The 25,518-nt window shown below is 41.3% G+C and overlaps 3 protein-coding genes across 4 annotated transcripts; 1 reads left to right on the top strand and 2 right to left on the bottom strand.

The window, feature by feature from the left end:
• Window positions 1–492: 492 nt before the first annotated feature.
• znf319b (zinc finger protein 319b) lies at window positions 493–7,789 on the bottom strand. The gene is made up of 2 exons (XM_084059231.1): window positions 7,669–7,789; window positions 493–5,826 (listed from the first exon to the last, which is right to left on the bottom strand). The coding sequence occupies exon 2, from the start codon at window positions 5,547–5,549 to the stop codon at window positions 3,759–3,761; it is 1,791 nt and encodes a 596-aa protein (XP_083915357.1). The 5' UTR covers window positions 5,550–5,826; window positions 7,669–7,789; the 3' UTR covers window positions 493–3,758.
• usb1 (U6 snRNA biogenesis 1) lies at window positions 7,329–14,801 on the top strand. 2 transcript variants are annotated; one of them, XM_084059235.1, is made up of 8 exons: window positions 7,329–7,338; window positions 10,283–10,496; window positions 11,682–11,821; window positions 12,115–12,298; window positions 12,567–12,620; window positions 13,128–13,233; window positions 13,689–13,769; window positions 14,239–14,801. In XM_084059235.1, the coding sequence occupies exons 2-8, from the start codon at window positions 10,303–10,305 to the stop codon at window positions 14,350–14,352; spliced, it is 873 nt and encodes a 290-aa protein (XP_083915361.1). In that variant the 5' UTR covers window positions 7,329–7,338; window positions 10,283–10,302; the 3' UTR covers window positions 14,353–14,801. The 2 variants fall into 2 exon arrangements, with proteins under 2 accessions (XP_083915361.1, XP_083915360.1); XM_084059234.1 differs by lacking the exon at window positions 7,329–7,338 and having other exon boundaries at window positions 10,036–10,496.
• Window positions 14,802–16,111: 1,310 nt separating this feature from the next.
• On the bottom strand, window positions 16,112–25,347 carry pla2g15 (phospholipase A2, group XV). The gene is made up of 7 exons (XM_084059233.1): window positions 25,047–25,347; window positions 22,362–22,518; window positions 18,650–18,768; window positions 18,363–18,461; window positions 18,034–18,258; window positions 17,634–17,746; window positions 16,112–17,323 (listed from the first exon to the last, which is right to left on the bottom strand). The coding sequence occupies exons 1-7, from the start codon at window positions 25,189–25,191 to the stop codon at window positions 16,922–16,924; spliced, it is 1,260 nt and encodes a 419-aa protein (XP_083915359.1). The 5' UTR covers window positions 25,192–25,347; the 3' UTR covers window positions 16,112–16,921.
• Window positions 25,348–25,518: the final 171 nt, after the last annotated feature.

A 25,518-nucleotide genomic window follows, 5' to 3' on the forward strand; every position in this document is an offset into this window, starting at 1 on the left:
ATCTGAATTCTAATAAATCAAATGTGCAAATATAGTTTTTCCATAACATACATGTAAACTATCACTATACCATCAATTATGTTTTCATTAACACAATTCAACTTCAAGCCATCAGAGAATCCTACCAAATTGTTCAATTGGTAATTCAAGAGGCCAAGCCATGTTACAAAACATTAACAGGCTTGAATTTCAACCAAGTGTGTTGATCATTATCAATACGTTTTGATTCAATGCTAGAGCAAATAAAAGATCATGCCATTGTTCTTTTTTTAGCATAATCTGTCCCACAAATGCATCAGTATGGGTAATAGATGCAGATGATATCCTGTTTGTAAGAAACATGTAATATGGGGAAATGTGTTCTCAGTGAAGCCCCCCATATGTTTCGCTCAGAGAAATAATTGTGTGCACAATTTAGACAACTGTCCAAGACAATGTAAATAACATTTTATTATAGAGTGGATTTGTGAACAAATAAACATGGCACATGTATACTTTATAAATGAAAAAAGTTTTATTTGTTAGTGCTGTGTGTAATTGAATGCTACATACATACAGATAATCTTAGCATGAATGTACACATACTGTACGTCGGCACAATGTTTTTTTTCCTTTTTCCTTTTTTAACTACATCATTCACATAACTACAGTACAATTTGAAAAAGCTATAAGAGGCACCAGTGCCATGAGGGGAGCAGCACTGGTTCCCAGGGACAGAATACAGGAACTAACACAGCAAGCATGCAGAGCGCAAGAGAGACCAGGGTCTGGAGAGGCAAATGGGGGAAAACCGTTAAAATAAAATGTCAGATTTGTTCCAGGTTACGTGACATTGAATGGTAGGCAGCTACACTTTAACATCACCAATAAAAGCCATAGCTCACTCTGAGGGTGGATTATATAATTTGTGCTTAAATAAGGGACATTCCCACCCTTGACACCCAAAATTGGCCATTGGTCACATTGGATTTATCAGGACTTCTCAATCCAGATCCATTACCGTCCAAAACTATATTTTTACAAAACACCTACTGAGCGCTGTCGGTAGGTCAGTATCTCACCAATCAATAGTCTGATTAAACGTGATAATGTCCCATTAAGTGCATTGACTGCATCCGAAATGGGTGCCATTTTTGGTGCTGATAATCCATCCAGTAATTTGGCATTAAAAAGCAGAAATCATTAGCTTACATTGCCCCCCCAACTAGAGCAGCAGGTATTAGGTTGAACATGAATACATATAAAACAGATGGGCTAAATAAGTAAATTTGTCCCCTTTGTCTTCAGCCTCCCCTAAGGCCCTGGTCTCTCCTTCCAAGAATAGATATATTTGTATAGATTTAAAGGACTATTAAAAAAAAAAGAATATGAACAGAAATGTGAAAACATAAAAAATATACAGTACTTTCTCTCGCTTAACTTCCCAACTGTTCTGATATTATTTAATGCCGGATTAAGGAAACAGACTAAAAGATGACTGATACTACTCTGTCTGACCTTTTCATTGTAATGAAGGTGGACAAAGGCAGATGAGGAAGAGGAGAGCTACCTAAAATGCAGACAGAGGCATCAGTGTCCGATTTTAAGGCAATAAAATAAAACAGAATGACAAGTTACTTTTTGCTGCCTACTTTTGTTTTTTATAAAACACATTTCAATACTGCACTCAAACCAGGATTGACATAAACCATTAAACGGGATGAAAAAACAGCTGTTGAAAACCCCCACTTGCTTAAGTAATAAAACATAACAGAAGGATTAATGAACATCACTGCCAACGTGTTCCAGTTGGCACTCCAGGCTTCTTGAGGTCTAAACTAGAACGTTGTTAAACCCAAAGTGGTGGGCATCCCTAATGCTGGTGCAGGCCACCTCAACAAACGTAATACTAAGCTGAACACCACATTAGTGCGAACTCTTTACAATAAAAAAAAAGTGGAAAAAGCAGTCTTTACAAAACAAAAAACGAAAACATATCTGCACATAAGATGCAGGATGACCCTGCAAAACACAGATGGCGGAAAGGGTTAGTGAAAAAAAACAAAAAAAGCTGTGTAAAACCTGGTGAAACGGTTTACAGTTCTAATACAACTCAGTCTGGATTTCCCTGTTTGACAGAATTCCATGTTCATTCCTCGCTCTCCACCACAGAAAAGTAGAGCAGCAAGCACACAGAAAGGGTGCTCTTTTAGAATACCCTGCAACATACCAATACAATCACTACTTGGGACTACAAAAACATAAAATAAAAACTTTTGTCAAAACGTTGCACATGTTAAAAATTAGCATGAATATAAAAAAGGTCAATAAATGCAAGTTTTTGTTTCAAATTCAACTGATTAGCATACTCAACTCACACATCCATATTATGTAGAGGCTGAAAGAGAAAGTGTAATGATCAAACTCAATACACATAGCCTAACAGCACTGATCTCTGCAGGGATATGACAGTTAATTAGTGTGAAATATATATTTTTATATAAGTCTTTAGTGATGAGTGAGATTGATGTTAACAGTTAACCGTACATTTTTTAATGACAAGAACTTCGGCTGGTTGGTTAGTCTAGTCTCCACACCTTTGGAACCGGGTGTTGCTTCATACTGGTATTTTGGTAAAAACTAGATGCCACAGTCATTGTGGCCCACATCAACATCCACATACACTCACAAACATTGTATCATAACTATTTCACAAAAGCACAATACAGCCCCTTTCCCCCTCATGTGATAATAGAAAACAACAAAACACTTCTAAACTGTGGGCCATACTGGGTACTTCATCATACATAAAAAGCATAAAAATACTAAAACACGCAGGGGTGAGAAGGAAGGTAGGTCAAGGGGAGTCCATTTTGTTTGAATGTATACACTGTTTCGGTACAACTGGAGGGATGTGAAACCAAAAACCTTTTCAGACACCCTCCACATAACCAAAGAAAACACATACAATGTGTGTTAAGATTAACAGGTTTGTTTGGGATCCTAAAAGCGAGTCCGTCAGCACTGGGGACACTGAAGGAGGGTGAAGACAGGGGGGGTAATAAAAATAGACGAGCAGTACAAAGCAGAAAGAGAGATGGAAAAAAGGGACAGAAAAAATATTTAATCCCCCCATCACCCCACCCCCGTTAGGAATAGTCACAACAGTCTCAGGTAGGCCTGGTCAGTTTAGGTAGATGTGGCTCCACCATGATTCCCCTCCCACTAAATTCTTTTACAAATGTATTTACAAAACGCAACAATGGTTGGTTTCGTCATTCAGACAATATAACAGAGGTCGATATGGGGAAGTCCATTGTGAATGCAAGTCGATAAACCCGTGTTATGGCAGCTGCTTTTGTACAAAACAGTCAGACTTGGTTGGCAGTAAGTATGATTCATAACAGAGTTTGTTGCCCCTTTAAATTCAAACCTCATCTGCATCAACTGTCTGATGGTTGGTGCTGAGGAAAGGGGGAGGTAACAGGCTTGAGAAGATGATGTGTATAAGAAAAGGAGGGATGCAGTCAGGAAGGAGATGGGAGGAATAGATCATTAGGGAAAAAAGGGGGCGGGTATTAGCCTTCAGGCAGGGTAGTCGAGCATGGAGGACTTGACACATAACCGTGTCCACGAATTAGCAACAGACAGGCCTGTCCGAGTAGGGAAAAAGTCAGGGTGAGGGACAAACCTGCAAGGCAAAGGTGGATACAGGGTTTTGGGGACAGCATGGTCTATTTTACGGCAACTTATTCCAAAGCTGGGAGGAAGAATTGGGCCTATATGCAAGGGGCCACGGGATATCCCCCTCCCTCAGCGGTGTGCTGCACAGTGTGATCCTGCAAAGAACCTAGGTCGCTGAAACGTTCACCGCACCACACGCACTTAAACTGGCCCTCTCTGGCGTGAGTGTTCTGGTGCTTAATCTGGTGCTCTCGCTGCTTGAAGCCCTTGTTGCAGTTAGCACACTTGTAGGGTTTCTCCCCCGAGTGCACACGTCGGTGGCGGTTCAGGTCAGAGGAGTACTTGAAGCGCTTTTCGCATTCAGGACACTTGAGCGGCTTTTCTCGTGTCGGGTCACATCGATGCTGGACGAACTCTGATGATGACAGGAAGCGGCGGTCACAAAGCGAACACTTCAGCGGCTTCTCCTGGCAGTGGGAGTTCTGATGCCGCTGCAACGTCGAGCTCTTCTTGTAGCCCTTCCCACACACGTCGCACTTGTACGGCTTGTCGGGTGAGCTGGAGGTCGACTCGCCGCACTTGTGTCTGAGCAGCTCACCTGACTGGCTGAACTCTTTCTGGCAAGAGGCGCACTTGAACAGGTTGTCCATGCCATGGACATGTTGGTGGTAGAGCAAGTGAGAGGGCTGCATGAAGCCCTTGTCACATAGGTTGCACTTAAATGGCCGGTCAGAAGGGTCTTTGTGCGTGCGGCGGTGTCGGACCAGTGCATACTGTTGTTTGAAGCTCATCTGACACTCGTCACAGTGGAAGGGCCGCTCCTCTGAGTGTGTGCGCTCGTGCTGCCGCAGGTCAGACGGGCGTTTGAAGCCCTTGCCACAGGTGGCACATCGGAAGGGGCGGGCACCTTGCGGGTGGCAGGGATGGTGAAGAAGTTCAGATGACTCCTTGAAGTGCAGCTCACACAGGTTGCATTTGAACAGGTGCTCCCCGGAGTGGGCGTACATGTGGCGCACCAGGTGGGAGCGGTGTTTGAAGCTCTTCTCACACACGGCACACTTGAAGGGGCGTTCATTGCTGTGCGTGCGCTGGTGGTGTGCTAGATGAGACGACTGACTGAAAGCTTTGTCGCAGGTGTCACATTTAAACGGCTTTTCTCCTGTGTGCACCCGCTCGTGTCGCGTCAGTTCTGACAGGTGCTTAAAACCCTTCTGACAGATGGAGCACTTGTATGGTCGGTCTCTGGCCGAGGGAAAGGGTAGTATGGACGAACTGCCGCTGGCTGATGCCCCGTCGCTGTTTGACTGCTGGGGATTTGTAGAGGAGGTGGGCGTAGCACTGCCAGAGGATCCGGGTCGGTAGGTTTTTTCACAGATGGAGCATTTCATTGGATTGGTACTGTTATGGGACGTGTGGTGCTGGGCCAGAGAGGTGAGCAGAGAGAAGCCCATCTTGCATACCCCACATACAAATGGCTTCTGCTCTACTTGAACACACTGGTGCTCCAGCAAGTCGGTGGCCTGGTGGAAGATCTTCATGCACTGGGTGCATTGAAAGGACCGGTCCTGACTGACAATGCACTGGTGCTCATGCGGGTTTGCCAGATGGGAGATATCATGCCCACACGCTCCACACTTGTGGCCTCCCTCTGCCCCTACTTGCAAGGTCGCCTGCTGAGCCTGAGCAGGGTGCTGCTGCTGACTGTGTCCTCCATGCTGGCCAGCATGCTGACCGTGTTGGCTGTGCTGGGTCTGCACTTGTTGCACCGGGTCTGGCTGCAGCACAATGCCATACACGGCACAGCCCAACGCATTCTCCGCACCTGGCGGGATCGTATGAACAACCTGAGGCGGAGCAACAGCATGTTGCTGCCAGGCCTCCGACATGCGGGCTCTGGTGTAGGGATTCAGTTTGGCAATTGGCACGTCCCAACTAGGGTGAGAAGAGAATGGGAGAGAGAGCTTCAAGATGAGAAGATCTCACTCTGCCATTTCTGTGAGCTGTGCTGAAGAACTGAAAGAGGTGCACGTTGAGGGCTGTGACTGAGAATTCAACAACTGAAACTGCAATGCACAGAGGACAACTGTGTAGAGGTTGGATGTGTGGCCAGGCTTGGAGGGAAATCCACTGCTTTCACTTCTGTTCTCCGTCTTCAAACGATAGCTGTATGGGGAAATCGACCAGACAGAGCAACCGTAAGTCAGCACATCAATGTTCAAAAAGTAGTAATTCAGTAAGAAGCCATGAAAGTGGTTTGGGTGTTGCACCCAGTGCCCCAATGTCACATGAGACATGACCGCTCATACATACAACAAAATGATTGCAATATTGTGGATATAAATATTTCAGATCTCTGGGAGATCCACTAGAATAAACCAGATGTTCAATCAGCCTATACGTTAACTGAGTAAACCAAGTAATGCCCAGGAAAGTGAGGAAACCATGATCATTATCTCTGCCAAACCGGAAGACCAAGAAGTGGAGATCTAGTTTTTGCCCCCGTTTGTCTGTGTGTGTTTGTGTGCACAGCTAATCTCAGATGCCGCTGGACCGATAAAACTTTTCATGCACACTGTCAGCAGCTAAGCCAAGGAAGACACACCACACAACCCTATTTTTTTCTAATTGGCCTCATGGTGGCGCTATACTGCTGATACCGCTTTACGCTATACCGGCAGACCGCTTTACGTTTTGGACTATAACTCCATAAACTCACACAAATCATTACACATTAGCTATGGATTATTCAGATTTCTCAAATTAGGTACAAATGATCAGGGGAGTCCTATAGATAGACCTTTATTGATCTTATGGGTAAATTATTTTTGCCTGTAATTAATCTCTGAAGCACCACTGCCTTAAACATGTAATGTTAGTAGGAACAAACACAGAAGCTGCCGGGAGGAGGAGGACTAAGAAAGGAGCCATACCGGGTTCCTGTTTCATCACAAAAAAAAGAGGTGGTGCCCCCAGAGGCAAAAACTAATTTACTGAATGGCTTCCCAGATTGGCCTGTAATTAGTTTTCAAAATTTGTGGGAGGAGCCAATTTCTTTCAAGAAATGCCATTCACCATAAACACAATCTCCAATCAACCGCACATTGTAATCTATAGAGTACACCTCCAAAAACACAAATTCTAATAATTGCACTGTATGTTGTATAATAGCTTTCTACCCCCATTGTCCTGGCCCTTGACTTGCACAGCCCCCGGAGACCCGACTAGGCCACCTGGCCTGGCGGAGATCTGCGCTCCAAGGAGCCCCTTTTTGGTTATCCTATTACTCTAGACGTATTAGTAGGCAACCCAACAGAACGAGCCAGAAATCATTGTGGGTCACACACAATTTAAAAAATAACCCAATGCTGGCGCATAGTTTATATTTGCTCAATAGCACCTCTGTGCGAACGAAAATAATATCAGTGAGATTTAGCATATTGATTATCAAAGAATCTGATGTATTCGCAATCATTTGGATTGGAACGCTTCAGATCATCTACACAGATTGCAATAGAATCTGCTCATCATCTTCAAATTGCTGATCAGCGCCTCGGAGCGTCTGTAAGCATAAATATCAAAAGGTATTCTTTTCTATGAACAGTTCTGTTGTGCGTAAAACCCGGGTACGACTCGGCAACATCCATCAACACTACGAGAACCACAGAGCTAACACTGGTTAGCATAGCAATAGCACCCCCTGCTAAACAATATAATGTGCTTTCAGATTCACTCTTATAACAAGCTTTGATAAAGCCACCTCTTTCCGGAAGCGTAAATGCGAAACGTTTTAAAGTGTGGAAGGAAGTGTCATTTGTGGAGCGAAGCGGGTTCTTCTTACGAGAGATAATATGGTTAGCTGACTGGCTAAGGCAGCTAGCATTAGCCAACATCACAGCTATTAAGCGAAGAGAAAAATAGCGATCGCTAGCAAATTAGCACCCGGGAAATGAATGCAACTGACTCGTGCAAATATTATTACCGTGACACGGTTTATAGGATGCATACCTCGAGAATTTACACAGGATGGCTTTAGTGTCTGGACATTTTCCCCTCCAAAATGTTGCAGTTCGTCGTATGGATGATGTAGCAAGGCCCCGAAACACGTCCCGTCCGTCCGTCCGGCGAGTCCCTCCTTCTCAGTGTTGCCATGTCCGTTTATTTCTAAGCGACTTTGGGCTTCTTTTTCTGTAAAGTTGCTTGTGAAAATTGGGGTACCAGGATAGGTGGGCACTAGAGACATCTGGGCAGTGGGCACCTCGATGTAAAATTGGCTATTTTGTCCAAAATGTTAAAAAATATATATATATATATTTGGAAAATGTTTACAATACTTAAGACCGTTTCCCAAATATATAACATTTTGGAAAAAATAGCCAATTTTACATCGAGGTGCCCAGATGTCCCTAGTGCCCACCCATCCTGTTACCAAAATGGGTAGTTGAAGGTTGTGGTTTTGGGGGCTTGTTTCTGTGTACTTGCTTATTTATGCTTGCTTAATGTTTTTTGGGGGGCCAGGGGGCATTTGTGTTGTTAGAATGTTTAAAAAAAAAAAAATCCAAATATTCCACATTTTATTGCAATAGTTTTTAGAAAATAGCAGATCTACAAGCTCGTTTTGAGCTTGTAGGTCGGCTATTTTAAAATAGCCGACGCATAGGTTTAAAGTGCTCATGAAAGTTGCTTCTTTTGAGCTTGTTTTCCTAGACTTGGTTGCTTATTTCTCTCACAAAACCTGGCAACACTGTTTCACATCCGCAGACGGTTCTGGGATGTTGTATTGTTCTGTGGCTCCAGGGCCCAAAATATTAAAGTAATGTTTGTTACAGTAATGTTCCGGATCACTCTGCCAAAGGCGACCGTTTTACATGAACAGTTGTTTCAGGGCCATGCCATGCATTTCGGCTGCAAGAACAGAGTACGATCATCTTTTGAAATATTATCGGCTAGCTGAGTAGCGTTGCCAAATTTTGCGAGAGAAACAAGCAACCAGGTATAGGAGCAACTCAGAAGCAACTACAGGCCAAGAAGCAACTACTAGGCCATATGAGCACTTTAACCTATTATATGCATCGGCTATTTGTAAATATTCGATCTACAAGGGTATTTTCAAAAACTATTCCAATAAAATGTGGATTATTTGGAACAGTTTTGAAACATTCTAACATCACAAATGCTCCCTGGCACAACACAATTTCATTAAAAATATTTGAGAATGAGAACCACTGGTTTAAATAAAAACAAAATGGAAGCAAGCTTGTGTAAGAAACGACAAGCCCAATAAACCGCAACCACCAATATTTTGTAAGCAACTTTACAGAACAAGAAGCCCAATGTCGCTTATAATAAGCCGACATGGCAACACTGGAGAGCTGAGCCGTTGCCCGGGCACGGGAACATGAATAAAAGAAGAGCGACTTGTACTTGGCTGCGCACCGGTGTCGCGCATCGAAAACAGGAGATCTACCAGTTCACGTGGCCTAGCAGCCACGAAGCCCCGTGAGCTTGTAGATCTGCTATTTTCGCTGCGCGACACCGGTGCGCAACTAAGTATATACCACCCTTTAATTGGCATGCTCACAACACACCCCGGAACTTACAAGGGTGGCTTTTCATCAAACACTCCGACAAAATAACACAATTTTACAGTGAAATATTGTGCATTATTGTGCAATTCTTTAAATATACATATATTATAAATATCGATATATATATAAAAAAACACAAATTGTCTGGTTGTAAAACGGTGCACAACATATTTACACGACTGGGAAATGGAAGAAAATGGGTGTAAATTAAATATGTTCAGCCAGCGTCTACTTTGACTGTCATCTTTGTGTCTAAAAATCGGCAAACAGTGGGTTTGGTCCATTATAGAGGTAAAGGTTTGGTCGCACCAGCGATAAGTGGAACCAGTGTTGCCATGTCCGTTTATTATAAGCTTTTGGCTAGTTTTTCTGTTGCTTGTAAATATTAGTGGTTGCGGTTGCTTATTTTGGCTCGTTTCCTTATGTTGTCAAACCAGGGGTCCTCAAACGTTTTCATGGCAAGGACCCCCAGATAATATCTATTTTGTATTTTGTCCATCCGCAGACCCCTCCCCCCCCCATCTGAAAATAATGTTGTGCCATGGGACCACTGTACCAGATTCGTGTTGTTAAAATGTTTCAAAAACATTCCCAAAAGTACTAGATTTTTATTTTTTGTTGAAAATAGCAGATTACAAGCTCACATCGACGCGTTGTGGGGTTGTAGATCGGCTATTTTCAAATAGCCGTAGCCATAGTCGCTTCTTTTGGGCTTGTTTTCATTTACCTGGTTGCTTGTTTCTCTCGAAAAAACTGGCATCACTGTGTGGAACTCATTAACGTGGTAGGTTGTTTCAGCAGGACATAAATTATCATGACAACAGGTTGTTTACATCGGAAGAGATACGTTTTAGTGACTATCATTGGAAGCGACAATGCCCGCCACTGATTGGTCTACGGCGAAAGAAGAACCACGTTTATTATTATTATTTTTTTATATGCCACTCACTCACAAATAGTTTCAAATAATGTAATCTAAGTTGATAATGTAGTTAATGTTTAAATCCTTAACATTCTTTGATACGCCACAAAAGCCTGTTTGGCGAAATTGGCGATGTTGGTTGGCTATAGCAGCAGCTCTGAAGAGGAGAATGAGGTTGTGAGTCAAGCGTCTGCTTCTAATGATAAAAGTAACAGACACGAAGGAACCTGTAGAAAGTCTGAAGAAGACGATGATGATGATGATGATCGGAGCTGCTCAGCGAGGAAGCGGCTCAAAACAGAAGAGGATCAGGCTCCTAAAATGAGGTGGGGTTAGTTAGACTTCTATAAGCATCTTGCTATAAATATAGCCCTATAATGTCTGTGATACATTTCATGTATTGGAATACATGAAATGTATGTAAGATCACAGACATTCTAGGGCTACTATAAATGCTATCTGCAATACCCTCCATCATTGGTGGAAAAAGTACTAAAATGTTTTACTTAAGTAAAAGTATCAATAACTGCAATAGAAATATACTGTTACAAGTAAAAGTCCAGAATTCAAAATTGACTTGAGTAAAAGCACAAACGTATTGGGATCAAAATGTACTTAAAGTACCAAAAGTAGAAAGGACTCAATATGCAGAATGTCCCATTTTACAAGTTTTGTATAAATGTATAAAACTATTTTTGAAAATGTCAGATCTACAATGCGACGCATTGTGAGCTTGTAGATTGGCTATTTTCAAATGGCCGAAATGTATAGGGCTGAAGTGGTTAATGCGTGTTTTATAATAATAATCAAAATCTACAAAGTAACTAGTAACTAAAGTTTTCAAATAATTATAGTGGAGTAAAAGTATAATATTTGCCTCTGAGATGTAGTGGAGTAGAAGTAAAAGTATTGAAAATTGGAAATACTCCATTAAAGTAAAAAATACCTCAAAATTGTACTTAAGTACAGTACTTGAGTATATGTACTTAGTTACTTTACACCACTGCCCTACATTGACAGCCCATTCATGAAACAGAAAAGTCCTATGTTGTGATTGTATTCAACGACAATAAACTCACCAATATTGCACCTGTACGGATAGCCTGGGTTATCCTCTTTGTCTCTGTCAAGAAAGACTTTGTTTGAAAAACGTCCAACATCCATTCTGTTAACAAACTCTGTGCAGTCATGATTTGTCATGAAGTGTCTGAGTTTGGAAGCACTTGTTTTAAATCACTCCATGTCCTGCATATGTGCAATTTTGAAACAAAAGTGTGTGTGTGTGTGTGTGTGTGTGTGTGTGTGTGTGCGTGTGCGTGTGTAAATGAGTAAGTAATTATTAAAGTCATCACTGTCTGTAATGCACCAACTCTGGGTAGAAGACAAAGGTCTGATCATGTAACCTCAAAGTCAACTCAGACCTATTTACCAAAGTGGATTGGCTTAGTATCATAATTATCTTACGTTGATAGATTTAATGGACTAATCTCATTGAGCTGTCATTCCTTCAGGCTGCCCGTCCCCATGTCCCTCCTGGCCATGTTCCCTGATGAGGAGGACAGACAGACTGAAGACAGCTCCTGTCATGGTGGACGACTCCGCTCCTTCAAACATGAAAGAGGGAACTGGGCTACCTATGTCTATTTCCCATGTAAGCAGATGTATACGCTGTTTGACAGACACATACAAATGCACAATCAGTAACATGCATAAGGCACATTCATAGAATTGTGCTGAACATTATCAGCTTGACTCTGCCTCTATCTCCATTTCTCTTCTCTGAATGTTATTATTTTCAAGAGATGGGGAATTTTAGATTCAAGATGGAAGATAGAGAATGTTTCCATTTTATGGCAACACAAACCAAAAATGCACCCTACTGTAGGCAATCTTTGTAGTATGTCTCTCTCTGTGGCGATTTACATGGCTAGCTCTCTTTATCAGACTTTCCAGATGAGGAGTTTATGAACCTGTTGGAGGAGATTTTGATGGTAGGAAAGACCCATGGAGTGGTTCTAACCAAACAGGAGGAATTTCACCTCAGCCTGTCTCAGACAGTGGTGCTGAGACACCACTGGATCCAACCGTTTACACAGAGTCTCAGGGAAGGCTTGGCCCACTGTAAAAAGTTGGTACCTACCCATCATATGTGGAGTTGTTTGTTCCGGGATGGTTGGAAACTGTGTGTGTGTGTGTGTGTGTGTGTGTGTGTGTGTGTGTGTGTGTGTGTGTGTGTGTGTGTGTGTGTGTGTGTGTGTGTGTGTGTGTGTGTGTGTGTGTGTGTGTGTGTGTGTGTGTGTGTGTGGGGGGGGGTAATAAATCAATCAAATCACACAGATGTTAATTATGTCAAAATTCCTTCTCTAATAGCAAATGTTTATGATTGTGGTTGCTAGGTTTGTGTGCTCAGCAGGACGCCTGAAAGTCTATTGCAATGCTGAGAGGACAAGGTACAGTCAAGGCATTTTTTTAACTTTCTATACAGAGTAGCCTCATCCTGTTACTATACCATCATTTGTCTAACTAAACGACTTACTTACTGGATGAATAAGAACCTGGCTAGCTGTATGACACCTGTCTCTGCTCTATATTCTCTTTATTTATTTACTTATTTAGAGAGTATTTGTTCTTACCAGTTCCTCCCAGCTTCTCAGTTATTGTTGCTGCCAAACCCTACTGTTGGTTTTGGAGAGGGTGTAGCCCACATGTCTTCTCTGATACACATGGAGTCAGCGTCCACTTCTTTTCACCTGACAGCAACAAGTTTCACCTGGAGGGCGCTATGCGTGCACAGTTCCCTGTCTGTGTTGTATGTTTGATTCTCTTAGCCTGGGACCAGACGAATCTGCCAGTGCAAAAAAATAGTCTGGCTACGCAAGGCTATGATTCTCTGTCTACAGACGATGTTTGTGTAATCTTTCTGCTTCTCTTCCTGTCTGTCCTGCACCTTTTTATAGGACATTTTTGGGGATGGAAGTGTCTACTGCACATACCCAGTTGTTAGAACTGGTCAGAGTGGTGGACATAACTATGAAAGAGTTCCGCCTGGACACCTTCTACAAGGTAACTGATCACCTCATCTCAACCAGGCTTAACAATTGTGTTACCCGTAATAGTAAGTGAAGCATCTGAATAATTGATGTGATTTTGTCTCCTAGACATTCACACCAATATTAAAAATGTTTTGTTCGAAAAAGAAGGTAATCACAGCTAGCTAAAAGTGATAAGTTCTGTCAAATAATACAAGATAATACTAATACTTTTTTGCACTCTCTCTCTTTCTTTTTATGATCTTTTTGTAGTACCTGTACACAAGATAAAGCACAACCTTGAACCTTAAACCTTGAGCATATTGATATAATCTGTGATGTGATTCAATCCAATGTGAGAGTGCGGACTAGCCAACACCAACTCGGGAGTCTTGGATCGCTTCTACTTCTTAGACTACAATATTCTGATTATTTTTTGCAACCAAATTCTTAAAGGTGCCCTACTTTCTTTCCCTCCCTTTCTCTTAGAATCCTTCTTTCCATGTGAGTCTGGCCTGGTGTGTTGGAGACTTGACAGAGCAGATTAAAGAGTGTCTTCAAGAACTGCAGGTACTGTGACCTCTTAGTCGTCTTTCTAATTAATATGCTCACCTGAATCTAGTCTGGACCTGCTGTAGTAGGCAAACAACTGACCACAGTACCATTACATCTTTCTTCCTAAACCGACAGTCCTAAATCCAAAATTACAGTAATAGTAATAGGCTAGAAGCAGGTTTCTGCCCGTATCTCAGTCTTGTCTCAGGTTCTGAGACCTCATTGTCTTGGACATAGAAAATTATGATATAATCCATGTTCCTTCCTGCATAATGTGGGAAAACAGCCTGATGATCATTACACCATTAACCATTGAAATAAAAATGTTTATAATCATAAATAAATTTGACCCTATCCTTGTTTTCTTCAGTGTTTACTTGTTCTTAAATAGATTATACACACATCTGCACAACCTAGTATAGTGTACATAAATACAGTATACAGATTTATTGTCGGTAACAAAACGTTTCTTTTTTCTATTCAGACGTTGGTTGATGACCACGAGGAAGGACCCTTCCTACTGAGGTTGGACTGTCAGGAGCTGCGCTGCAGAGCGGGAAACAAGACTTTCAGCTTTCCTCTGAGCAACTCCATTTAGAACCCTCCTTGTAGAACCAGAAGCCAGAATTGTGATCAGGGCAAAAATGTAAATCTTTTTTTATAATACAGTATATAATCCCAGAAAATCATTTTGTCCAAAAAAAAACAAATCTAGAATTAACACAAGTAACATTAAGACCTTGTAGAAACAGAATTAATTCATTCTCATATTCCCCTCTTATAACAGGTTATGCAGGAACCTCTTATAATTCTTCTTCTCCTCATGCATCTTTGATGTGCAACAGCCAAAGACGATCAAGTTTAAATCATTAACATTTATAAGTTGGATATGGATGTTTTATTACGTTTCCAAAAGTTTTTTCGACATATACAGTATATATATCTATTTTTAAAATGATATACTTGTTACTTTCTTGTATAGAACCTGTACAGGCTATATTTTGACTTCAGAATAGTTGCATTTAAACCTTTACAAGCCTTACAACCGACACAATTACACCAGACTATGTCTGAGCAGCACTAATGGATGACGAAGAAGTTATGTTAACATAGTCAGGATTTACTCAAAGGTTTCCAGTCCCAAGTCATGTCATGCCATCTTAAACTTCCTAAAATCTATAATTAACCTGTGGGATGCATTTAATAATTTGTGTTCAAATGGGTAAATGCACCCCATTCAAATCACCCCCTTTAGATACAGAAAGCAGACGGTGTTTGTACAATATTATTTTCAGACTTAATAGAAGGCAGCACATGTGCACAACACATAGCTCATGATAGTTCTCAGCAATAGTGATATCTAATAGATGACCTTTGTCTGGCCTACTAAGGACATAATGGCACAGCACAAGCTGACAGCACTGACACAGGTCCAGGAAATATCTTTTAGTTAAAACCAAACTTTGACAAAATAGTTGAACACATTCCACAAGTCCTGGCTCCGTGGGGTGGGCAAGATTAGTTAAAACACAAAAATGTAAGTAGTGCGTACTGCCTACACAATGGAGTTATTGTTACTGGGTAATGTGTTATAGAAAGACTAGGCGAGTCTTCTGTAATGAACACTAGGATGCATGAGGATAATCTTCATTATGTTTAATTGATCTATCTATGTATTCCATATAGTGAGAAATAAAATGAATCCTATGAAAGAGAACTGCTTTAAATGAATAAGGAAAGACCCCTCTTTCGTTTACCTTGTGATTTAAGTGCCAAAAATGTATGTGAATGTCAAACTACCTTTTGAGATTAATAAACATTAATAGAGTAATTTTATATAGATATGGCATGAAGTAGTCAACTACAAACTATGTTTGGCGTGCCTGGTAGCTCAACTCGTTGGTGAACGGACCAGTGTTCCTTGTGGACTGCGAAGACCCGGGTTCAAATCTGACCAGGTCTTGTCTCACATCTCTCTGTCCTTGGTTTTGTGTCTCTCTACACTCTCCTATCTAAGAAATAAAGTATAAAAATGTCTCACGAAAATAACTATTTGATCATAAAGTAAGCCTTGCCGAGCCATAGGGCAGGAGCCTATCTCCTATGAGGCAGCTTGAGGCATTGGGTCCCATTTTAAGTCTTTGGTATGACCCGGCGGGGGATCGAACCCCCACCTCCCAATCTCAGGGCGGACACTCTTAACTGCAAGGCCGCTGAGCTGGTTATTTGATCATTTGGTCAAATCCTTCAGTAATCCAACTCAACACTGACAAAATGGAAAAACTAAGAATCACAGACCTGTATCCCAAATTGGCTCAATGCAAAACATAATTGACAAAAGAACACTGTCTATAATAAAGTGATATAAAGGAATTTAACAATTAAACATTTTTTTAACATAGATTTTCAAATTCCACATGGCGGCTAAGTGGAGACTATTGTATTGAACATAGTAGAAAGATGTGCTTTGACTAAAGCTTAACAACTTAAGAAGGAAACAAGTCCTTCATGTAAATACAAACAAATAAAAAACAAAACCTTATTGATGCATGGCACTATGGTTTTTGCTATCATACATCCTTAAATATTTATTCTGTATCATTCCATATCAGGATCTATAAGATAAAATCTGGGATTATCTTAAAAATCACACCAATATAAAAATGCAGTTGTGAACAGTAAACAATTTGACAATGACTTGTGTCATTAGGGCTATAAAGTTTAAATTAAAAGACAATATATAAATAGTAAAATATATTTTCCTGATCAGTGTGTGGCATACCATTGAACAGTATACTGTAGCAGTTAAAGGGCAACTTTGCGTATGTTTAACCTGAATCCCATCATTCTTCTGTGAGGAGGACATGTGAAAATCTGACATAACAATTGCCAATACATTGTGTGTCAGGAGCGTGCTTTTACTGGAAAAAAACAGACATGTTTTACTGAGGCTAGCGCAGTAAAGATCACATGTCCTCTAAATAGAAAGATAGCATTAAGCCAAAAATCTGATAAGCTGCCCTTCCAGGTCCCCAAATATGTGTCATATGATTGGCTTCATATGGCTCTCTACTGTATATGTGTATGTGAAAGAGCGAGAGAGAGAGAGAGAGAGAGAGCATGTCTTCCAATCCGTCAGCCAGTCACTTGACTCAAGTCCACCAGCATCAAGGAGAGAAAAGTACAGTCTTGATATAAGCCACAGTTGTGACGTTCAGCAGCATGTTTACATGTTCGTTGCCTGGCAGTTCCAGAAGTGTCACTGGTTGTTTCTGGCGCCCTACCCACCGTCGGCACTGGGTGGCGCTCCGCAGGTTAACCGTTCCATCCCCGTCTCCATTCACCACAGTGGGCTCCACATCAGGGAACTTTTCAGAATACTGGAAGGTCTCAGCGGTAGGGATGCCACTGCCATACAAGCAGTGAACGGCCACGCCGGGAGGGTTGAGGTCAGCCACCAGCGGCTCGGTATCCTGCCGCATCAGCCAGCCGTCCTCAAAGCCTACGTCAGTGAAAAACCGCTTGTAGTCCAGCGCGGTGTAGTTGGCGCTGGGTGTCTGTACCAGGACCTGGAGGTTGTTTCGTTGGGAGACACGTTATTTTTTGTTTTGCAATTGCATTTCACTCATCCAGATGCTTTGGAAAAAAGAGATAGATTCACAGCTGCAGAGAGAGAAGCTGTCAAGTCAACTGAAAACAGGAACATTGTTTGCGAATGGTGTGTAAGCAGTTGTCCACCATTATCATTACTGATCATCATGTGTTTGCAATAAGCAGCCCTAGTATGGTTGTCCTTTTTGTTTTATTGCTGAATTTTACATTTTATCAATCAGTTAACATTGTCAGTGAGCAGAAGGAAGGAGGGAAAGAAACACTAACCTGATCTTTGGGCCAGGTGTGGGCATAAGGGAAAAGCCAGATGGTGGAGACAGCAGTACGCTGCTGGGAACGGATCTTTAATGGGCTGATCACAGGGATACGGTTACTGTCACCTAATAAGGAGATGTGATTGGAGATTTAAAATGAGAAATTCAAGTAACTTTCACTCATACCAACATACCAATTATTTCACATAGGGATCTATCAGAGATGCCACTGATACCACTGAGTCTCTCAATTCACAGCAGACACTACACTGTAATAATATTTAATTTGTGACAGGCAGATTTGATGGGTGTTATTCACATCAGGGCCATCATGAATATTAGAAATGTACTGTATGTACGCTTGGTATTGGAAAAGAATTTGGATAAGAATAAAATGACAGTCTGTCTCTTACCAGAGGCAACTACACGGAGGGTCTTGGACACTCCAGCCCAGGGTGGTCCCAGACAGACGAAGGCCTTGATGTATCTATCCTTCCAGACTTGGGGTTGATGGTTGAGAAAGTACAGGGTATACATGTTGCCCATGCTGTGGGCAATAAGCACTACAGGACCACCAGCCTTTTCCGCCATGTCCTCAATCATCTTCTGCAGCGCCAGAAAATACTCTTTATTCTCATCTTGGAGAGTGACAGAGAGAGAACATTAAGACCACGCTACAGAGACATTTTCAGGATACATACTGTAGATGGACAAGAAAAAAAAAAGAGGTGTGTGCGCTTACTTGGGGCTTTTCTCCAGTCATAGGGAGCTCCTCTAACGTCATCATCTCTGGTGTAGCCCCACTCCACCAGTGCCTGTACAATAGTAAAGAAATACATGCCTAGAACACACACACACACACACACACACACAGTTTATCAGAACTTAATCCTTTGGCCAATAAACATTGACGTACAAATGTAATCTGTATAACTATTTTTTTGACTTTTTTTTTTTTACATTCTGGCTCTGCCACACTGTTTGTGTGATGAGATTGTGTGAGAGAAAGGCTTTTGGTCTCAAACTAACCCACGCTGTGTTTGCTAGGGTCCAAGTACTCCAGTGGATACGTCTGTCCAAACCCTGGCACACGGATCTCCACACCTGGTGGGGAAGTGCTGGTATGGGTGGTCCTGTTGTAATTCAGTCTGCATTCAAACACACAACCACAAAATTATAATTTATTCATATACATTTCTTTGTGTGTAGAAAAGTATATAAATAATGCAGATGATTTCACAGCTTTTAATTGTGACAGCTTACACCATTATTTGATTTGGACTGATTATTTGCACATATCCACAATGAATTGATATGTTTAAGCAGCGATAATACACAAGAGAGAGTTATGTTAGTTAATACCATGAGCTACTGGCATTTGTGTGTTGAAGTCATAGGCACGAGGCCAATGTCAATATTTCAAGGTATAGCACAACCTAAAATGTATTACTGCAATTATGGCAGTTTTATAATCAATAGTGGATGTAAAAAGCGGGTCGTTAGAAGTTTGTTCTGCAAAGAAGACCAGTTCCTGATGCTGGTTAACGTTGCATTGTTTCCGACAGTTGGCGGTCATTAGGTTACAGGTACAATAAGTGTCGTTATCTCAATAGAATATGACTTTTCAGTCAATCACAATGCGAGGTCAGAACCAACTGGTATAAGAGTTACTAAGACACACACACACACACACAGAAAACAGGTGAAAAAAAGAGAAGAACATTCTGTGACCTATGGTCAAGGCTGATATTTAAAACCCAGCCACACTTCTAGGTATAATATACCTACAAGTGGTATGCAGTTGTATGCATTGCACCACACACACACACACACACACACACACACACACACACACACACACACACACACACACACACACACACACACACACACACACACACACACACACACACACACACACACACACACACACACACACACAAAACAGGTGAAAAACTGATATGTGATTAGAGAAAAAAACAGAGAAAAACATTCTGTGATCTATGGTCAAGGCTGATTCTTCATACTCTAGCCTGACTTCTAGGTAAACAGTTGAAGTTTACTACAGGTCATGTCATGTTACCTCCTGCCCTATATTAGATCTACGCAGCTGTTTTAAGAATCTTTAACAAAACAGTCATAAAGAATGGAAACAATCACTCTACTATACAGCAACAGCAATTGAAACTTGGTGTTGATGATGTCTCAATGGCAATTACTCTGCTATATAGCAACATCAATTGAAGAAATACATGTTGATGAATTGAATACATAGGACAACAATGGAAACAAGTCCCCGGGACTTTTTTGTATTATCCTTTTAGCCTTAATGTCTTACTGTATACCATATGCTGTTTACATTTCAGACTAATAAAGTATTCAATCTGTCAAAAAAAAAGTATTCAATCAAAAAATGAGTAGGCATGCACAAACAGGAAATGGCAGATAACAGGTTGGTTTAGGCTTTACAATTACAGCTTTACGCATCTGTGGAGGAACTGAATGTGGCAAGTAACTGTAATATACATAGTTCTTACCACAAAGTTACAGCAAACTCTTACCAGAAATTAGGACACAAGCTTATTTAGACATAGTATCTGCAAACAAAACAATGTAGGACATGTGACAATGGGAAATTTGACATACTATATAAAGAACTGTAACATTAGTTATTGTGCCTAAAGAGGAACTATCATTTCATCAGTATTTACTCTAACTTCACCCCTTTGAGTCTGTACTTCATGTTAATATTGTAGAATTTGACACACATTAAATATCATTATATTTTAGTCAATTGTTTATTTATATTAGTTCATTTTTTATTAATTAAGGGCACAGCCCTTTGTTCTGTTTAAATTAAGGTTGAATGGATTTGAATTACACCAAGTAGCTCAGTACTGTAGGTAGAGCACTCGCCTTAGGACAACAAGGTTCTGCGTTCGATCACTGGCACTGCCAGCTCAGCGTATGAGTAGCACGGCTTGGGTAACTAACATGACATGCGATAAGTACTGGGAGCTGATGGAAGGCGTTGCGCTTCACCTCAGAAATCCATCTCCCAGTCTGGTGCACTGATAGACACCATCGTTCTCCGCTGATGTGTAGCTTTGATGTGTAGCAAATGTTGTTGCTCTTAGTTTTGTATTGGTCACTTTGTAGATTCTCTTTTTATTTTAATTTCCTTGAGCTTCCTAGGTAGTGGGTATTTTGTTACGGATGTTATATGTCTGTCATTGTTGTTACTGGCAAAGCTGTGTAATATGTATGCCTCTTGGCCAGTTCACACTTGTAAAAGAGACTCTAGTCTCAATGTGGTTTTCACTGGTTAAATAAAGGTACATAAATTAATAATAATAAATACCGACCATAAGTGACTCCAACCTACTTACTTACTTACTTACATGACCTGTGATCATCTTGACCATTATTTGCTTAAGATAGCCATCAAAAGAATTGTCCTTCTCAACCCAACTACCTCTCTTTATCTCCCTATATATGCATGTTGTTCACATGGATTTTTTTGTTTTGTTCAAAGGTTAGTTTATTCAGTGTAGACTGATAACTCTCATACACTGTTGGTCAGCAGGGTCATATATCCATATCCATTAGTGCTGCAACTATCAATTATCACCTTAGTTTTTAGTCTATCGATTCATTTTTAAATTAATCAGGCAATTTAAAGGCGTTTTTGTAGATTTAATTTGTTGTTGGTATTTTTGAAAATCTGTAATTTATCAACATCGATACATTTTTATAATAGATTATATACATCCATCTGCTCTGTCATACCAGGCTACATTACAAAAGTAATGTAATCTTGTGAACTTACAGTACGTGACTTTTCTAGCTGTTCTATTATTTGCCTTAACCCACTTACAGTAGTTATTATATTATGCATTACTGATGATTATTTATCAAAACCTCATTGTGTAAATATTTTGTGAAAGCATCAGTAGTCATCCCCACAGCATCGTAACGATATCGATGTCCAGGTATCTGGTCATAAATATTGTGATACTTGCTCAGTGGCAGTGCACTAACTGGTTGTGGACTTTTACAACACCCCAACCGTCCCACACAAGCTAAGACAAATTCATGAAGAAAATGCTGCAAATGACATGACCATTTCCCAGATACACTGATATTTCAAAGCATTTCACCATATGATATGTAATAAAAGGGTGCATTTATATAGCGCTTTTATCCAAAGCTCTTTACATAGATTGTGCATTACCTTCACCCACATTCATACACCGATGGCGGAAGAAACCAACCTGCTCTTCGGGAGCAAAAGGGGTTCAGCGTCTTGCTCAAGAACACTTCGACACTAACTCTGGGGGTGTCCGGGATTGAACTGGGAACCTCGCGGTTCCCATCCGGCCGCTCTACCAGCCACTCTACCCCTGAGCCACTGCCGGCCCTGATTGTCAGGAAGCAGGCTTACACACTTCTGGTCCAGGTGTCTGGATTGTCTGTTTTATTAAAGCTTAGTGTCCGGGTAGCTCAGTCGATGGAGCTCTCAACTTATGACTCATGGGTTCTACTCAGTGTATGAGTAGCACGGCTTAGGTGCGGCAAGTCGTGCGGTAAATACTGGGAGCTGATGGTAGGTGTTGCGCTTCACCTCAGCAATCCATCTCCCAGGGGATGTAAAAGTAGAAAAGACAGACAACCACCCACATAACTGAACTATATACAGAAAGTAAGGTATGCAGACACACATATACTGTAAACAGGATACCTCATGTTGTCTATCCAGCAGTCTATAGCTACAGGGACTAGCAGCTCCAGGTTGAGCCAAAGAGTGAAGAAGGTGTCGGTCTTTTTGTAGCAGATATAGTGGACCACACTGGGCTTATCCAGCTTTGCTTCCAGCTGGTTCCCCAGGTCCCCTGGAACTATAAATAAGAGCAGAGTGGATAGAATGGTTGAGACGGTTGGCTACATTATTATTGTTTTTGTTCTTTTTAAGATAATATGATGTTTCATAATGTGTACATTTGTAGTAATATACATGTGTACACAAAGCATAGTAATATTATAGTAATTACTAATTGGGCATATCTGTTACACCAACATGTATGTAACATCCAGCATGGGTCAAAATACACAGCCTCCATATCACACAGTCATGAATACAAAAACAGACGGGATTTGTAACATAAGATAAGGTTACTGCAAACAAAGGCCCTTATGTTGAAAGAGTGGAGAAATAACACATATGGCATATTGACATTAGATAACGGTAGCGTTGGGTTAAGGGTAGATTAGGTTTTAAGACGTTAGCGAATTGAACATAAGCTTTATCGGAAAAAGGACATTATCCTAACTAGAGAAGAATATAACGAGATCACTGCTAACCCCGTATAAGTCATATGACCATGACTATTCCTGAGGGTAACCGGAAAACTCGCCCCAAAACACGCTCGCCCCATTGTTTTCGCGGACAAGCGGTTCTTGTATTTGTTTTACTGAGGATAAGGTTAGACATAAGTTTAGGGTTAGGCATAGTTTTACTGAGGTTAAGGTTAGGTTTTGGCTAGCTCCAATCGGAACCTCACCCTCCGCTGTATAGCTCCGAGATGAGGTTCCATATCATCGTTCTCTGCCGTTCGGCTGAAAAATGTCCGCACATTTGCCACTTTACATGTTTCTTACCCCTTTCTGCACATCGTATCCAAAAAGTAAAGGTATTCTGAAATGATCACAGATGTTTGAAATTTTAACTCACCATAAAATCTAACAAACGAGTTGAAAAAAGCACTTTATTCGCCTCTCTCCTCCGACGGTTACATGTTTTTAAGACATTGCGCAAGAGTTGCGCCCATAGAGATAACATTACTGATTCCCCTACTGGTCAAATGTTGAATTGCATCTTCTAATGCATAATATTATTGAACCGGCTGAGGAGAGAGGCGAATAAAGTGCTTTTTTCAACTCGTTTGTTAGATTTTATGGTGAGTTAAAATTTCAAACATCTGTGATCATTTCAGAATACTTTCACTTTTTGGATCGGATGTGCAGAAAGGGGTAAGAAACATGTAAAGTGGCAAATGTGCGGACATTTTTCAGCCGAACGGCAGAGAACGATATAGGACCTCATCTCGGAGCTACATAGCGGAGGGAGAGGTATTATATGGGGCTAGGTTTTGGCACCATTTATACCGAGGTTAGGTTTAGGAGTAGCCATGGTTCACATGACGCTCGTCTGTCACAAGCGTCATGGAACCGATAGTTCCTGTTTTAGAGTGGTGTTCGATTTTTTTTACATTTACAACTCTCACAGAATACAACTCTCGTAGACGTATTTATTATTCTGACGTTTTCAATCTACGAGAGTTGTAGGGTTCACCCAACATGGACAGGTACAAATTGAAAATAAAGGTGCTTAACCCCACGCCCCAAATGTTAACTCTCGCTACGAGGTAGTAGTTTAATGTAATAATCCATATCTTTCAATAAAGAAGTGTTTTAATGCCGTCTGTGGCCGAACGACATTTTTTCCACCCTCGTTGACTTCCTGTTTACATTGAGTGTAATTCCGGGTTTCACCAAATGGGCGCGTCACTACCGCCCATTGGGAACTTCCGACAGAATCGGCCACAGACGGCATTGAAACACTTCTTTATTGAAAGATATGGATTATTACATTAAACTACTACCCCGTAGCGAGAGTTAACATTTGGGGCGTGGGGGTAAGCACCTTTATTTTCAATTTGTACATGTTTGGAGTGTCTACGGGGTATAGTGCTGAAAGTCCCTGTGTCGATTGGGGGTGAACCCTACAACTCTCGTAGATTGAAAACGTCAGAATCATAAATACGTCTACGAGAGTTGTATTCTACAGCTAACATTTACATAAACGTTCAGATTCCAAATATAAAGTGCTTACCCACGAGCCACGGTCATGGTATGACAGCCATGTATCAGGGCTAGTTTAGGAGTAAGGTTAGATTTAGGCATAGTTTTACTGAGGTTACATTTATGAATAAGGTTAGGTTAGGTTTAGGCATTGTTCACAGGAGGTTACGTTTCGGAATACCAGGTGAATACCGCCGGATTTGCCCCGGGGTAAGTGTGTTTTGGGGCGAGCGTTTTGGTATTCTTCCTGAGTGCTGCTGCTCAGCAACATTGAACAGATCATGTTAACAAATAAGTTATTAAAGAAACAGTTGGATTGGATAGTCTCTCTTGCTTTTATCTGTAACCACTCAGTTAACATTACTGTTCTGCTACATTGTAGCCTACTACTTGTTGGACCAATACACTGGCTGATATCAGGGTGGCTAATAACGAAATAACGATATTCTCTAGTTGGGGATGAGGCTCAGACATGTACACAACCCCTAGCAAGATAATCCCAGGCTGAAAAAAATAGTACGTTCGATCACCTATAATTAACGCCAAAGACAACGAATGCACTTACTGAGGACCACGGGAGGTCTTTCGGTCTGACAGGTCTTGCATGTTTCCAGTGGTTTTGCGTTGATCCTTATAGCCGCCGCCGACAACAACAACCCGACTGCGAGCAGCGAAGAGAGGGTTATCATCCTGTGGCAACTGATCGCCATGGTTCCCTGCCTTCACTCATAGCGACATGCTCGTGTTTGCTGCGTGGCGTCTGCAGTGAGGCAACTAATGTGGCTACTAGGTTGTGATTGCCTCACAAAACAGTCGCTCCGTATCGAAGCGTAAAAAACAAGAGCAGCATTCGTTTGTTGACTATGGTCGTCAGACAGTCACAAGGTACAACCGATTACAGAGTCATCGCTCGAGCGTCACTAGTCTGTTTCCCAATCAAGTCAGAAGTAGTCGACCTCAGAATCAGATGGAGTCAATATGGTGATGGTAGCAGGATAGGTGGGCACCAAGGAAGAGTGGGCACTTCAGTGTTACAG

The sequence above is a fragment of the Gymnoscopelus microlampas genome (genome assembly GCF_963454915.1).
Source record: "Gymnoscopelus microlampas genome assembly, chromosome: 6".
Lineage (NCBI taxonomy): Eukaryota > Metazoa > Chordata > Actinopteri > Myctophiformes > Myctophidae > Gymnoscopelus > Gymnoscopelus microlampas.

What these genes read in the sequence shown, in the direction of transcription:
- znf319b (XM_084059231.1), bottom strand. Translation starts at nt 5,549, where the DNA reads ATGTCGGAGGCCTGGCAGCAACATGCTGTTGCTCCGCCTCAGGTTGTT.
- usb1 (XM_084059235.1), top strand. Translation starts at nt 10,303, where the DNA reads ATGTTGGTTGGCTATAGCAGCAGCTCTGAAGAGGAGAATGAGGTTGTG. An exon ending in TACCTATGTCTATTTCCCAT is followed by an intron (nt 11,822 to 12,114) that starts GTAAGCAGATGT and finishes TCTCTTTATCAG; the next exon opens with ACTTTCCAGATGAGGAGTTT. An exon ending in AGTGTCTTCAAGAACTGCAG is followed by an intron (nt 13,770 to 14,238) that starts GTACTGTGACCT and finishes TTTTCTATTCAG; the next exon opens with ACGTTGGTTGATGACCACGA.
- pla2g15 (XM_084059233.1), bottom strand. Translation starts at nt 25,191, where the DNA reads ATGGCGATCAGTTGCCACAGGATGATAACCCTCTCTTCGCTGCTCGCA. An exon ending in AAGACCTCCCGTGGTCCTCA is followed by an intron (nt 22,519 to 25,046) that starts GTAAGTGCATTC and finishes TCTTATTTATAG; the next exon opens with TTCCAGGGGACCTGGGGAAC. An exon ending in TGACTGGAGAAAAGCCCCAA is followed by an intron (nt 18,259 to 18,362) that starts GTAAGCGCACAC and finishes TCACTCTCCAAG; the next exon opens with ATGAGAATAAAGAGTATTTT.